The sequence below is a fragment of the Paroedura picta genome, chromosome 2 (genome assembly GCF_049243985.1).
Source record: "Paroedura picta isolate Pp20150507F chromosome 2, Ppicta_v3.0, whole genome shotgun sequence".
Taxonomy (NCBI): Eukaryota; Metazoa; Chordata; class Lepidosauria; order Squamata; family Gekkonidae; genus Paroedura; species Paroedura picta.
In genome coordinates, this window is record NC_135370.1 from 57,827,221 (window position 1) to 57,842,445 (window position 15,225).

Sequence of the window (15,225 nt, forward strand, 5' to 3'; positions counted from 1 at the left end):
TATCAAAAGTAACTTCTGATGTTAGTGTTTTTCACAGGATGAATCTTGTGTCTTTGTTTTAGGGCTCTGTTGCTGGTATCCAATGCTAACAACTGTGAAAGGTGTTTTTAAATCTTGTTGCAAACTTTGTTTCTTAATATCATGGTTTTTTCCTTTAGCACTTAGAATTCATCAGCATGTATACTATGTGATAAGACCCTTTACCTGAAGTAGTTCTCTTCCAAATCATCTGTAGCCCCTTTAGTGAATCTGAGAGCCAGTTTGGTGTAGTGGTTAGGAGTGCGGACTTCTAATCTGACATGCCAGGTTCGATTCTGCACTCGCCCACATGCAACCAGCTAGGTGACCTTGGGCTCGCCACGGCACTGATAAAACTGTTCTGACCGGGCAGTGATATCAGCGCTCTCTCAACCTCACCCACCCCACAGAGTATCTGTTGTGGGGAGAGGAATGGGAAGGCGAATGTAAGCCGCTTTGAGCCTCCTTCGGGTAGGGAAAAGCGGCATATAAGAACCAACTCTTCTTCTTCTTCTTCTTCTTCTTCTTCTTCTTCTTCTTCTTCTTCTTCTAATTTTGCATGTTTTGTCAAGTCTGATGTCTGCAGAGTTAAAAATAGCTGCAGATTGCTTTGCTAATTATAACTGCTTTGGACTGTGCTCTCAATAGGTGACAAGTTACTGATGCTAGATGAAGAACAGTTGTCTCCTTTTCTTGTAATAAAGAAAAGACATGCTGGCTATAAAGTGAATTATCATACTGTGTCATTTATCAAAATGGCCAGAAAGATGTCCAAAACATTTGGATTACCAGGAAATTAGTTTACAGAGTGAACTAATTCACTCTGTGAATTAGTGAACATTGGGCTATATAAAGCACCTTCTTTTAGCAACAAATTGTAGGTAATTTAGGGTACAACTTGGCTAGATATGGGAGATTCATGATAAACAGCGTGGACAGCCTGGTTTAGCCTGATTTCACCATAGCTTGGAAGCTAAGGAAGGCTGGCTTGAATGGAAGACCAGGGTTGCAATGCAGAGGAAGGCCATGGTAAACCTCCTCAGCTCATATCTTGCTGGGAAAACCCCCATGGTCCTGGGTTGACATGAGTTGGTTACAGCTTGACTGCACATGAATGATGTGTATGTTGGAAGAAATAGTAAAGGTAACCCTTCCCCCAGTTGTAATTGGGTTCCTTGAGATGTTGAAGGTTTTTGTTTGGGTGCAAAAAAGCAACAACACTGGTGTTAATATCAGGTTGGGGAAGTAGAAGAATGCTAACACTTTTGCGCTATGTTGTATAATAATCTCCCTCCATCTAGTACTGTGATGCCAGTCTACTGTTAAGGGTTTTTTTTCTAATTCCCTGGCTGCTCTTTAAGCTTGAAAAACATATTTGGATCTCCAATCAAGGATCTCCCAAGTGTCCAGTTTTATGCTGAAATCCAGAACTCAGTATTTTGTTTCGTATAATCATCACTAAAAATACTGTTGGTTTACGAAAGTGTTATTTTCAGTGCATCAGAATGCTCTTCAATATGCTTTAAAAAACAAAATACAAAACTGAAGTTGCAAAATACTTTTTAAAAAGTAAGCATGTACATATTTAAAATGTGGACAAATGCTTTCATAAGGCCTTGACTATAAGATTTCATTACAGTTCCAGGAATTTTATTTAGACCAGGACCTAGTATTATTTAATTTAGTGCCGGCTGCTGCTGACATTTACTCTGCTTCTCCAGTTATATGACAAAAAAGTAGGGTTGCCAACCCTGGGCTGGAACATTTCTGGAGATCTGAGACTGGAGCCTAGTGAGGGCAGAGTTTGGGAAGAAGAGGGGGAATTCAGCAGGGTTGTGATGCCATACAGCCCACCATCCAGGGGACCTGATCTGTGTCATCTGGAAATCAACTGCAATTCAGGTGTATTTCCAGGTCCACTTGTTGGTTGGCAACCCTAATAAAAGGGCAGAGTATTTGTTTCCATTTAAAAATAAAAGTCATTTTCTAAACGTTATGTTGACAAAAGGCCAGTGTTCACCATTAATCAACAGGGCACAAAGCTCCAAATATATAATAAATATTTCTTTCTTTGCAGAGCTTGTGCCATCTTGGGTGTGATATTTCTTCTGTCTTCTCTATGTATAGTGATCAAAGCCATCCATGACCTTGCAACTAAGTTGCTCCCAGAAGTGGTAAGACCATTTTTTGTTCTCATTTTTAGAAAGTTAAAGTCCAGCTTTAAATGGTCTAAAGGTGGGATGCTTGAGCCCTTTCATAGACTCATATGAAAGAACTCAAGCATTATGGAAGTCTATAATGCCAAGGCAGCTGCATTGGTTGCCAATTCTGGCTTGGATCAGATTTAAGGTTTTGGTACTGACCTTTAAGGCCATATGGAGCTTGGGCCCTACCTATCTGAGGGACTACTTGTGTCCTTATGCCCACCCCAGTCCCTGGCCCTAAGTAAGCATGCCTGGTCTTGACCTGGGCCAGGGCTTTTTTCAGTCCTGGCCCCGACCTGGTGGAATTTACTCCTGGGAGAGCTGAAGGCCCTGACAGAGCTATCAAAGTTCTGCGGGCCTTGCAAAACAGAGCTCTTCTGCCAGGTCTTTGGTTGAGGCCAGGACTGGGAACAATGAGACCCCCTCCTCAGGCTACGCGGTACTATGTTGTGTCCCCCACTGAGGTGGTTGATAGCTGTGAGGTAGGGGGGGAATTATGCTACCAATCTTATGCCTTATGCTGTTTGGAGGGGGGTAGGGGTCACAGGGTTTTATGTTTTTTAAAAGGTTTGTATACATTGTTACCCTCCATGAATCTTTGGAGAGTGGTGGGCTAAAAATGTAACAAATAAATAAAAATAAATAAATAATACTGATTAGAGGCATATATATCTTGCTACTGTGGTACAAGTCCCAATAATATCTGCAGTGTGCTGTACCCAGGGCTGCCCCTGAAATTGTCCAGAAACTGCAGCTGGGTTGCAATGATGCAGCTGGAAAGTTGACTGCAGTGGGTTGGGATGGCCCATGTTATTCAAGTGTTTTCCAATCTACACTGGTGCCCAATTTGCCTTCAGGCCAAATTCAGGTTGCTGGTATTGACTTTTCAAGCCCTATATGGCTTTGTGTACCTTAAACCTGCCTTTTCTTATTTGAACCTACTTGACTACTCTGGTCATCTGCAGAGGTCCCACTACACATACTCCACCATCTGAGGCTAGATAGATAGAAACCCAAGAGGGGACCTTCTGTGTTGTGGCATCGAAACTCTGCTACTCTCTCCATCATTGTTTTCTGTCAATGAGTGAAGCCTCTTTTGTTTTGTTTAGCCTGCTCTCACTGTCATTGACTTTATGTGTTTCTCTCTAATTTTTAAAATATTTCATATATATTAATCTGTATGTAATGTTTCGATTGTCATTTTTGGGAACCCGAAGTGTGTTAAAGCAGCATATAAGAGTTTTAAATAAATAAATAATAAATATATGTATTTGTAGCGCCCACTGGGGGAAGGGGAACATTGTACTTGGAGTCCATGAAGCGTTTCTTGACACCACAAGCCCAGTTCTTTCATTTATCATAACAAATCTTCTGAAGATGTGTCATTCAACTCACCCACATCAAGGTGACACTGTATTATACTGGAGAAGAGCCATGTGCTTCCACCTGCCTCTTAGTTCAACTTTCTTCTTCTCCTGCCAGGCTCCTCCCATTTCTCATTCCTCCCTGTAGCAACAATTAAATATCAGTGATGATCATCATTAACTATAATTTAACAGTACAAATAAGACAAGTGAGTGATGTACCACAAACAAGTATACAGTTTCTTGTCTGTAGGAAGCAACTTAAAGGGTCTAGGAAGAGACCTAACATTTGAATTTTGTCAAGGGTGGCAAATCAATAGATACTTGTGATTCAGACGGTGTGCATAATTCCCCAGGCAGCAGTATAATCTATGTTGTGTCAATGTGGTTTTAATTCTGCTTTCATTAGTCTTGCCAAAGACCAGGTTTCCTGGAAGTACAAATACTCTGTTGTCCTATTTACTATGATACAGCAAAGGTGAACTGAGTATTAAATGCACTTTTTATAAAACTTGCTTGATTGTGAATTTGGTAGACATTATATGGTTTCATTTTGTACTTGTGAAGATTTTGTCCCCTTCCCATAGCATTCCTTCTGAGTCCTTGAAAAGATATTGCTATTTGGGAAACCCCCATGGGCAAAAGCAGTTATGTAGAGTTAACTCTCTCTTTTCTGCCTGTAGACCTTTCACTAGTGGAAGAGGGAGGAGAAAAGGGTAGTGCATCTGATTCTCCCCCTCATTGCAGTCCCCTATTTTGTATGTATGCCTAGCATCCAATTCAAAAATTCTGGGCCACAGACCGTATTCTGAAATACGTTCAATAAAAAGGATCAAGTTATATTATCAAACATCTATGGATGTTACCTGATTCTCTCTGTGGCTAGGAGAGGGGAGCAGGTGAAGGCAGTCTGAAGCAACTCCCTTCAGGACAGAAAAATGTCCAATCCCTACTCCTACCTCTCCCAATTATTTATTTAAACCCTAGCTACCCGCAGTCAAATAAAAAGCTATGTGCTCTGTTAGGGTCTCTTATTTGGGAATCTGATAGACCAAGGCTGCAATTATTTATGAGGTAAGTAAAAACCCTTTTTTCATAGATATTTGACTAGACAGACACAACACAGATGGACACAAACAGCTAATTTTTATTTAACAAAAATAAAGTATTTAACAGGATAATGATCTTCTGTGGATATATTTCAGTATATAAAGTGAACTGATTACCAACTTCATCTCTGTAGGTTACAAGCTTTTCCCAGTGAGAGTAACCACTTTGTAGCTGAACCTCAGTTGATGTAAATAAACTCTGAAGATAGATTTGAATTCCCTTTTCTAGACAGGTTTTCCAGACAGCTTACAAGGTTTCACTGGAACCTATTTCCATAACAGGATCCTTTCAAGGTTTCTCTTTCAGCACACACAGCTGCTGTCCATGGAACCTATATACATAAGTCACAAATGTCAGGACACTAGGAAGGAGGAGAAATTACTTTCTGGTCACAAATCACATGCCTTGCAGTTCTAGTATCGAGTATACAGAGAGGGCATACTTTCACATCCACCATAAAATGTGCTTTGAATTGGCTCACTGTGGACTCATTGAGTATTGACATCTGACTGCTACAGTAGGCACTGGGTGAGTAGAGAATTGTAATCCATATTTTTTATAACCTAACCAGAACATATGATACAAAAAGGAAGGAATACTGCTAAACCTGGGAGAGAGACACGTGTCATTGTAGGCTGTAAAAGTCTACTAGGTCTGATTTTATACTGTATTCTAGTATAGCTAGCCTGTATTTATAAATAATCTGTCCAGAGGATTCATATTACCTCCCACTATAGGTTGAACCAAGTTTAAGCTTTTTATTTCAGTTAACTGTGATAATGTCCCATACATAGCAGGTGTTAAATCATGTTAACACATTTTAACAAACAGTTGGGCAGGGAGAAGGAGAAAGTGCCAGCTTGGGATCTACTGATGAGTGTTGCTTTCTTTCTAACAATGTGTGAGGGCAGTGTATGAGGGTATGTAGGTTGCAGGAGAATGGGGGCTGTTTGAGTGTTGGTTTTTTGTCTGTTCCTTGCCTGGGTGGTGGGGGACTGCAGCGAATCACATTAGCTGATGGGTGGGCCTTTGTTCTATAAACAGAAGAGCGTTTGAAAAACTAAAACTCAGTATGAGCTTAGGCCAGGGGTAGTCAAACTGCGGCCCTCCAGATGTCCATGGACTACAATTCCCAGGAGCCCTTGCCAGCATTCGCTGGCAGGGGGCTCATGGGAATTGTAGTCCATGGACATCTGGAGGGCCGCAGTTTGACTACCCCTGGCTTAGGCTGACTAGAAATGCTAAAAACAACAAAAAAGTTACATTCAAAGTAAGAAAAAGAATAGGGACATGGTAGGACCATTGTGGGGACAAGAAAGTAACAGTGTAACAGGTGACGAAGAGAGGGCTGAACTGCTTAATTCCTACTTCTCCTCAGACGTCTCTTGTAAGGGGAATCACGCTCAACATGGCAAAAACATTTCATGTGATGAGGGGTGGGAGTTGTGGCTTAGGATCACTGTAGGGGTAGTCCATAAATACCTAGTTCCTTTAAATGAAACCATATCTTCTGGGCCAGATGAATTGCATCCAAGGGTAATAAAAGAACTTGCAGATGTAATTTTTGAGCCTCTGTCCTTTATTTTTAACAATTATTGGAGAACTGGTGAAATGCCAGAAGATCAGAGGCAGGCAAATGTTGTCCCCATCTTCAAAAAGGGGGGAAAGGAGGATCCGGGTAACTACTGACCCGTCATCTTGATGTCTATAGCTGGCAAAATTTTAGAACAAATTATCAAACAGTCAATGGTAACAATGGTAACAAGTTGCCTAGTAGTTGCCTCTAGCCCTGGCCAATCCTCTCTTCAGGGCAGAAGGAAGGGGTGCAGAGATGGATTGGGAACCTAAAATAGCCCTGAAAAGTCCCCTACCTCCCTGTTTTTTTATTGACAGAAACCAAGATTTAAAAGTTTGGCATATTACTGTGGTTGCCTCTCAACCCCCTCATTGGCAACTGGGATCTCCGAGGGCATTCAATTATTAAGGTACAATTGCTAGGTGGGGTTTAACCAGTGCATATTTTTTTCTTCAAGCCTGGAAGTCTTCTCAGGTTTGAAGAATTATCAGTCTTATCTGTTCATGTCTGCAGTGTCTGGATTTAACTATCCACATATTGGACCATGTTGAAATCAGTCAGATTTTTATTACGGTCATAGAAGAAGAAGCAGGAGGAGGGGGAGGGGGGTTGATTGTTATATTCCGCTTTTCTCTACCTGAATGAGGCTCAAAGCAGCTTACAGTTGCCTTCCCTTTCCTCTCCCCACAACAGACACCCTGTGAGGTGGGTGACGCTGAGAGAGCCCTGATATCACTGCTCAGTCAGAACAGTTTATCAGCACCATGGCGAGCCCAAGGTCACCCAGCTGGCTGCATGTGGGGGTGCAGAATCGAATCCGGCATGCCAGATTAGAAGTCTACACTCCTAACCACTACACCAAATTGGCATAGGCAAAATTAATAGATGATCAATTAGATATCAGATAAGGTAACAAATAGCATGAAACAGCTAAAGGCATATAAATGTATTTAAAAATAGAATAGTTTAAACTATAAAACTACTAATACATAGAATGAATTATTACATAGAGGAGATTATTCTGGTCAATCACAGTTCTCTGAATCATTAGGTGTGAGTCAACTTTGCTGCTGCACAGAACCTGGCAACACTGTGTTGTAGGACAATTTGTATCTGTGAGCAATAAGGAAGTGGACCATGTTGAAAAATAGTAATATTTATCAAAGCCTCTCTCCTAGTTTTGTGCTGAATGTGGGAGCTTAGTACAAGAAATGTAAATTTTCAAAAGGTATAATAGTATAAGTTTGAAGCAACCCCATGTCAACATTCTTACTTCAGTTGTATAGTTGGTTCTAAAACACCACTTCTAAAATTTGACATTTAAAAAGAACAACCCAGAAATTGCCACCATTACTCCAAAGTACTTTCTATCATTAGGCAATTATCCTGGTGGCATGGTGTAATAGCATCAATGGGCACCAACTAAGAAAACAACAACAACATGGCAATAGACTTCACCAGTGTAAGTAACCAAAAGAAGAAGCACTATTGATTGCAAGTTATACTTTTTTTGCAGAAGCAGCCACCTGTACATTTTTAAACAGCACACATTTAAAAGGAAAACATTGTATTTGAATGTATTTAGATCAGGGCGTCCCCAATTTTTAAAGCCTGTGGGCACCTTTGGAATTCTGACAAAATGGTTGCTGCAGAATGTGGAGTCAAAATAGTAGAGGGGTTAGGCATAACTCTAGTATGCATAACTCTAGTATGCATGAGTTTCAGCTCATGTCACCTTATTTCTGAAAGATCAACACTGCCTGCCTGCTCCCCCCTACTGGTCGATTCAATATCACATAGGTTTATTTCCATCAAATTTCTCCTTGCAGATTTAAACTGTAGGGAGATATGCAGGAAATAAACTTGTGTGATATCAAACTGACCACAAAGCTCTTTCAATTATGGCAGCTTGACTTTGGAATGCTTTCATCACTGATACTCATCTGACTCCTACATCACTGTACTTTAACTTAGACATTTAACTGTTCTATCTTTCCCAGGTGTTTGATGGTCTGCTTCTGGGTTTAAGGCTGTTTTACAGATATAATTTTAAACTGTTCAGTTTGTGATGCTTTTATGCCTCTATTGAGCTCTTGACTTTGGGGCTCTTGACTTTGAAATATTTTACAACGGTTGGTTTCGTGATTTTTTAAAAAATCTTGTGAACTGTGTTCAAATCTCGTTGTATTCTGTATTCTTCCCAATTTGGTGTCATTTATAAATTTAATGAATAGCCCCTGATTGCCTCAGCTGGGACAACATATATGTATGTCTTTCCCTGAGGCACTGATTGGATAGAAGGGATGCTCGTGTTATGGGAAGTGCAGGTGGGCTTGGATCGACGGCTGCTGGGGGTTTAAGGGAATGGGATTTTTATGCAATTTATTTATGATATTATATTATACTATGCTATATATTATATTTTTACACCACCCTCCCTTTTGGCTCAGGGCAGTTCACATTAGGAACTTTCATATTACAATACAACACAATAAACACCTTGACTTAGATATATATATCTTTAACAATAGGACCTTTTATCGGATAACACAGTTCATAATTCATTCAACAACCGGCAACTCAGCTTTTCCGCACTGTGATTCTGTTTTTTCTTTTAGTGAAGTGAATGGTGGAGGGCTCCTGGGCTCTGATTGGCAGTTGGTGACTTGTTCTCTTGTCCTGGCCTAAAGCCTGGTGGAAGAGCTCTGTATTGCATTAGTATTTTATTGTGGGGTTTTAAGTGGTGTAACCTGCCTTGTGCCAGTGAATAATTGGGAGAGGTGGGTAATACATCAATCAATAAATATAATCTTGGAGGGGTGACCAGTGGAGTACTACAGGGTTCTGTGCTGGGGCTGATATTGTATAACATTTTCATTAATTATTTGGATGAGGCAACAGAGGGTACATTTATTAGATTTGCACATGACATGAAATTGGGTGGGGTGGCTAATATCTCAGAGGAAAGGGCTACTATTCAAGGGGATCTGAATAGATTTTTTTTAAAAGGCCATAGCCAACAAAATGAATTTTAATAGGGAGAAGTATAAAGTATTACATTTGGATTAAAAAAATGTAATGCATAAATATAAGAGGGGATACCTGGCTTGATAGTAGTACATATGAAAGGGATTTAGGTGTTCTGATGGACATTAAATTGAATATGAGCCAACAGTGTGCTATGGCAGCTAATGGGATATAAGGCTGCTAAGATCTTAGAAAGAACAGCCTTTCTCAACTTTTTGCCATTGATAAACCCCTGAAACATTCTTCAGGCTTTCAGAAACCTCAAAAGTGGTGCAGTCATGCAGAATATGGTTGGGAACCATAGCTGTGTACATGCCCACCTGGGGCACCTCCACTTCCCACCCCCTCCATGCCTATCATTGGCCATTTTGGGAGGAGGGGGCAGTTCTACATAGCCACGTATGGTCATATAATGATAAATGTTTAATAAATTAAAAAATACAACAAATTAATTAATTCCCACCAATTCGAGAATCCATTCTAGGGCTGTAACAAAACTCAGAGTTTCACAAAACCACTCTATTCCGCATTGGCTAGACCTCATTTGAACTATTGTGTCCATTTCTGGGTGCCACATTTCAAGAAGCATATTGAGAAATTGGAATGTGTTCAGAGAAAGATGACTAGGATGGTTGAGGGGTTGGAATCCATGCCTTACGAAGAAGGTTGAGAGAAGGTTAGAGAAGAGGGAGGGCTGGGGGTGATGTGATAGCTGTGTTTAACTATGCAAAGGTGGACATGTAGAAGAAGGGGCCAACTTGTTTATTGCATCTTGAGAGACAAGGACTAGCAGCAGTGGGTTCAAATTATGGGAAAGGAGAACAAAACTTGCTGCAACAAAAGTTTGCTGCATCAGTAATTTTGTTTAGAATGGGATATATCAATGGCTAGGTCAGTGTGAAGTCATAAAACACAGTTATATACAAATTATTGTGATTTTACAATGTGTTCAATGCAGCTTTATTAGTGTGCTTAATGGAATGAAAAATATGTATAATAAAAGGAAAAAGAGTTTCATTCATTAATTCATTCCACGTCTTATGGAAGCATTTAGGATTTCGAATATAATCTATTATAATTCAGTGATTTTGTCCTAATACAATTTAAACATTCCAAAATGACAATGAATAATGAAGTTGGATAGATTTATTTTTCCTTTAACAATTTTCAGACGCAAAAGCAAAGAGGAAATATAGGGTGAGGAGGAGGAAAAGATCCCACGGGAAATGGCACCAGATGGTCTGGCTTATTTTATCAGTCGAGTACGGTATTAAAGTGTCTCCTCTGATCACTTTCCTAAAGGATGAATTAGTTTTGCAAGAGAGTTGTTCACTGCTAGAACACTGTGGAGTATTCCTTTCCCAATTATTGTAGACCCCAAGCCAGTACTCATCCTCTGTGCCATTTTATTTAAATCCCTGTAAGAAGCACTTGTCTGTCCTTTTTTATTTTTTATGATCAATGGTGCATGATAAAATGGCTTAGTCCACAAGGGAATTAAAGCATCCTCACTTCAGCTAATATATTCTGCCTCCAAATTGTCACCGGATTTGGAAACTGTTCAGTATTTTTCACACTATTTCACTTTGAACAGAATAGGACCCAAAAGATCTACAACTATTGCAGCACCTAGCTTCTCTCTGTGAATTATTTTACCAGATTTCTTTACGACCATTTATGCACTGGAGGTTTAGTCGTGGCAGGTTGTCCTACCTCTTCCTGCACCCACATGGGGGAGCATTTGGCCCAGTGCACCTCATCCACCCCCAATTTATGCTCCTGCACGGGAGCTGGGGCAGTGAAGTTCCCAGTGCATAAACAGTCTAGGTGATTTCCTGGTTGTATTCAGTTTAGGATTGCCAACCACATGGTGCGGGTGGGGAATCCCCCACCTCTTATTGAAATCAGTATTCTTGTAAATCTTGAAAGTTGAGACACAAGTGTAGCAGAGCAAACATTTTATGTACTTTGTAAATCTGGCATATGATTAGGGTTGAGGGACTATATAGATTGCATTTTTAAACTGAAGAAAGCAGTGCTAGGCGTGATATGTGTCAAATGTGCTTCATCTTTAGACATATGTCTGTTCTTGTTAAGGATAATTAACAAGATCACATAGATCCTTTGGTCACATCCCACCCTTAGGTGAAATTTCTGCAAAGCAGGTTGGCCACATGACAGCCTTGCATGACCAATATTCAAGGGGATCAGTGGAGGTGGGCTCAGGGGACTCAGAGAGGTACTCCCTCGTTATCACTTCTGAATCTTCCAGCATGGCAAACCTGGCCTCTCCAATTCTGCTGCTGCTAACCTCCAGTGTAGTGGGGTTTATGCCTAAGTGAGTTCTTGGCCGTAGAGGTGCTAGGCTGCAGCTCCTCCTCACCCCACTTCTTCCACCTGCTGTTCTCTGTGGCCATATCTGCTGGCCTGGAACCTCCACACTTCTCTGCAGACCTCTCATTTGCACTCCATGAGCTCTGCATTGTGGAAAGCAGTGCTGCCCATATTCTGTTTGTCACAGATGCAGGCCAGTTTGTAGTCCCATTCTTTGCACAGAGGATGCAGCCTGATGGCAATGCATGCCTGCAACTTCTCTGCCAAGATCCAGACCCTTGGGAGTCCATCCCCTAAGGGCCTTGCTGCAGTCTGGAGGCCAGTGCCTCGTCCAGCCCTCAAGTCAGGTCACTGGCTTGACCCAGGCTGGCCATGTTGGTGCAGAGCATGTTGGTGGTGTCGTAGTAGAACTTTGCAATGTGCATCATTTGAGAGAGGGTCAGCCAGTCTTTTCTAGCTGCTGCTGAGCTCCTCTTTCCCATGCTCTACATGGGCCTGCCCTTATCCTTGCTCCAGAAACTACAATTGGTCCAGAATGTGACAGCCAGAGTCCTTATAGGTACACCCTTGAGAGCACATATTCGGCCCATGCTCCAACAGTTGCACTGGTTACCAGTTAACTTTTGGGTCAAGCTTAAGGTACTGGTATTACTCCATAAGGCCATCTTCAGTCCAGGTCCTGCATATCTGAGAGACCGCTTCTCTACCTACATCCCCCAAAGAGTGCTTCATTCTTTGAATACCAACTGGTTGGTGGTCCCTGGCCCCAAGGTGAAGTTCGACCTCTCCAGAAAAAATCAACGCTGGACCTGCGGGACCCGACCACCTACTGCCCGGTGTCGCATTTGTCATTCCTGGGCAAGGTAGTTGAAAGGGCCGCGGCGGACTAGCTCCTGGCATTCTTGGAGGAAACTTCGGCACTTGATCCATATCAGTCTGGCTTCCGTCCTGGCCATGGGGAAGAAATGGTTTTGGTCACCCTGCTGGATGATCTCCATTGCCAGCTGGTCCATTGCCAGCAGGGTTGGCCATGCTGGTTCTAGATCTGTTGGCTGCTTTTGACATCATGGACCACAAACTGTTGGTCCACCGCCTCACCAGCATGGGGATACAAGGCACAGCCTTGCGCTGGATATGGTCCTTCCTCCAGAACCGGATGCAGATGGTTGACTCCCTTGTGGAGTGCCTCAGGGTGCGGTTCTCTCCCCCACATTGTTTAACATCTTCATGCGCCCTCTGGCCCAGCTGGTGCAGAGCCTTGGGTTGAGCTGTCATCAATACGCTGATGTCACCCAGCTCTATCTCCTTATAGACAGCCACTCAGATTCTCCCCTGGAACCATTTGCCAGATGTTTGGATGCAGTGGCAGAATGGTTCGAGCAGAGTCACCTGAAACTCAACCCCTCCAAGACGGGGAGGTCCTGTGGCTGGGAGGTAGAGGGCGGGACCAGGAAGCACGCTTACTCACCCTGGCAGGGGTGCAACTTACCATTGCATCCTAGGCCAGGAATTTGGGTGTGACCATTGACGCTTCCCTGACTATGGAGCCGCAGTTCAAGAAAGTAGCCAGCCAGGCATTTTTCCATATTCGCCAGCCTCAAGTACTAGCGCCCTACCTGTACCCTGAACACTTGGCCTAGTGATGCAACGGTCACCTCCAGAATAGATTTCTGTAACTCACTCTATGCGGGCCTACCCTTGTCTTTGATCTGGAGACTTCAGCTGGTGCAAAATGCAGCTGCTAGGGTCCTTACTGGTACATCTTGGGGGGCCCACATCCAGCCTGTCCTGAGACAGCTGCATTGGCTGCCAATTGATGTCTGGATTCAGTTCAAGGTTTTGATTTTAACCTTTAAGGCCTTACATGGGTTGGGACCCACATACCTGAGGGACCGCCTATCACCCTATGCCCCCTGCAGGGCCTTAGGCTCTGCGGGTGAAAACTTATTGGTCATGCCTGGCCCCAGGGAAGCGCACCTAGCCTTAACCAGGGCCAAGGCCTTTTTGGTCCTGGTGGAATGAGCTCCTGGATGAGCTGCGGGCCCTGCTGGATCTTTCAAAATTCTGCAGGGCCTGTAAAACGGAGCTCTTCTGCCAGTTCTATGGTTGAGGCTGGGGTTGGCGAGGTAGATCGCCGCCCCCCCGGGGTTTGAGTAGTACATTGTTAGACCTCCTTCTCCACCCCTCTAGTAGTGGGGGTTGGGAGTGGGTTGCCGCCATGTTGGGTTTTTTGATGTCTTTTAATGGGTATTTTAATGGAGATTTTATAAGATGTTGTAACCCGCCACGAGCTGGTCAGGGAGTGGTGGGGAATAAATCTAACAACAACAACAATCTGGCCTCAAACAGGGTCCTGGTCTCCACTTGGTGGAATGAGGTCCCAGAGCACAGCAGGGCCCAGCCGGAGTTAATGCAATTCTGCAGATGGAGCTCTTCCACCTGGCTTTTGGTTGGGACCAAAGTGAACATCTACCTACCTACTCATGGCCCTACCCACTCATTAGTCCATCTGTTATATACTGAACACTCCCAAATAATCTTGAATTTCTGGGAGCATTCAATATTGTTGCTGTTTTTAACCTGTTTTAACTTGTTATTGTTTATTTAAATTAATTTTAAATCTAACTTTATTACTGTTACTAGAGACAAAGCCCGTTGTACCCAGAGAGACAGTGAGTTGTAGGATGCACAGCCTGCCTGGGGGCTGGCTGCATGGCAAAAACTCCTGCCCACCCTATGCAGCATTCACTGCTGGTAGTGGCAGGAGCCTGAGCCTGGGCCCTCCAGTTGCCACAAGTGAATGGTGAGGGAGAGGTAGCCATGCTTCCAGCTACTTCAGAGGTCCTCGGGGAAGTGGACAGTTTAGCCTTGTGCTCTTGAAAGCTTGCCCTTGACCAGTGCCACTATGGAGTGGTGCATGGAGGGCAAGACTCACTGGCTCATGGTCCTCCATGAGGGGATGGAATACCAGGGATCCAGGTGATGCAGCAAACTGGCAAAAGGCTACATCCTCCACAAGGGAGAATCCACCGCAATAATCTTGCTTAGGAGGTGTGTACTTCTTGTTCCCTCTCTCTTGCACATTTGGGTGACCCAAATTACTTTACTGAAGCTTCATTTCTTTGAGGGTGGTCTGCCTTGTACCCAGAGTACAGGGACACAGTACCCAGTACCACAGTACCCAGAGTACAGGGAGCCTTTCTAGGAGGAGCCTCCTCCCCCCTCCTGCTGAGAGGGGGTGAGCCTCTTCTTACCGCCCACCATTTCTTCCTCCAATGGCAACAAAGTGGGCTGCACCTTTTGCAGATGCCTGCAGAGAACAGAAAAAGACAGATGTTGGGTGTTTACCCCTGCAGACATGGGTGTGGTAACCTGGCATTCTGCCAGATTATTCCACAAGGTGGTTTGGAAACCAGGTTTATTGCCAGGTGGATGTTGTTTCCTAAGCAACAGCATGAGCTCTTTGTACATACGGTTATGCATGCATTGTTATGTATCAAATTGTAAGAATCTAATCTGTTAAGTGCTGGGTAGAAATGGGCAGAAATTTTAATTACCTTACCCAAATTACTTTACTGAAATCTAATTATCT

The 15,225-nt window shown here is 43.0% G+C and overlaps 1 protein-coding gene and 1 long non-coding RNA gene across 3 annotated transcripts in view; one reads left to right on the forward strand and one right to left on the reverse strand.

Moving 5' to 3' along the window:
- Positions 1-7,392, reverse strand: part of LOC143829410 (uncharacterized) — a 29,868-nt gene extending 22,476 nt beyond the window's left edge. Inside the window, exons 1-2 of the long non-coding RNA XR_013228151.1 lie at positions 7,279-7,392; positions 3,618-3,728 (exon numbers count right to left, since the gene is read on the reverse strand). This is a non-coding gene — a long non-coding RNA (uncharacterized LOC143829410). The remainder of the gene's footprint in view (positions 1-3,617; positions 3,729-7,278) is intronic.
- The window catches only part of TMEM163 (transmembrane protein 163), a 99,147-nt gene that overhangs the window by 61,780 nt on the left and 22,142 nt on the right, over positions 1-15,225 (forward strand). For both annotated transcript variants that reach the window (XR_013228150.1, XM_077320236.1), the window contains exon 5: positions 2,096-2,192. Coding sequence is in view for 1 of the 2 variants with exons in the window: in XM_077320236.1 (XP_077176351.1) it covers positions 2,096-2,192 (97 nt within the window). In the remaining variant the exon portion in view is untranslated. The remainder of the gene's footprint in view (positions 1-2,095; positions 2,193-15,225) is intronic.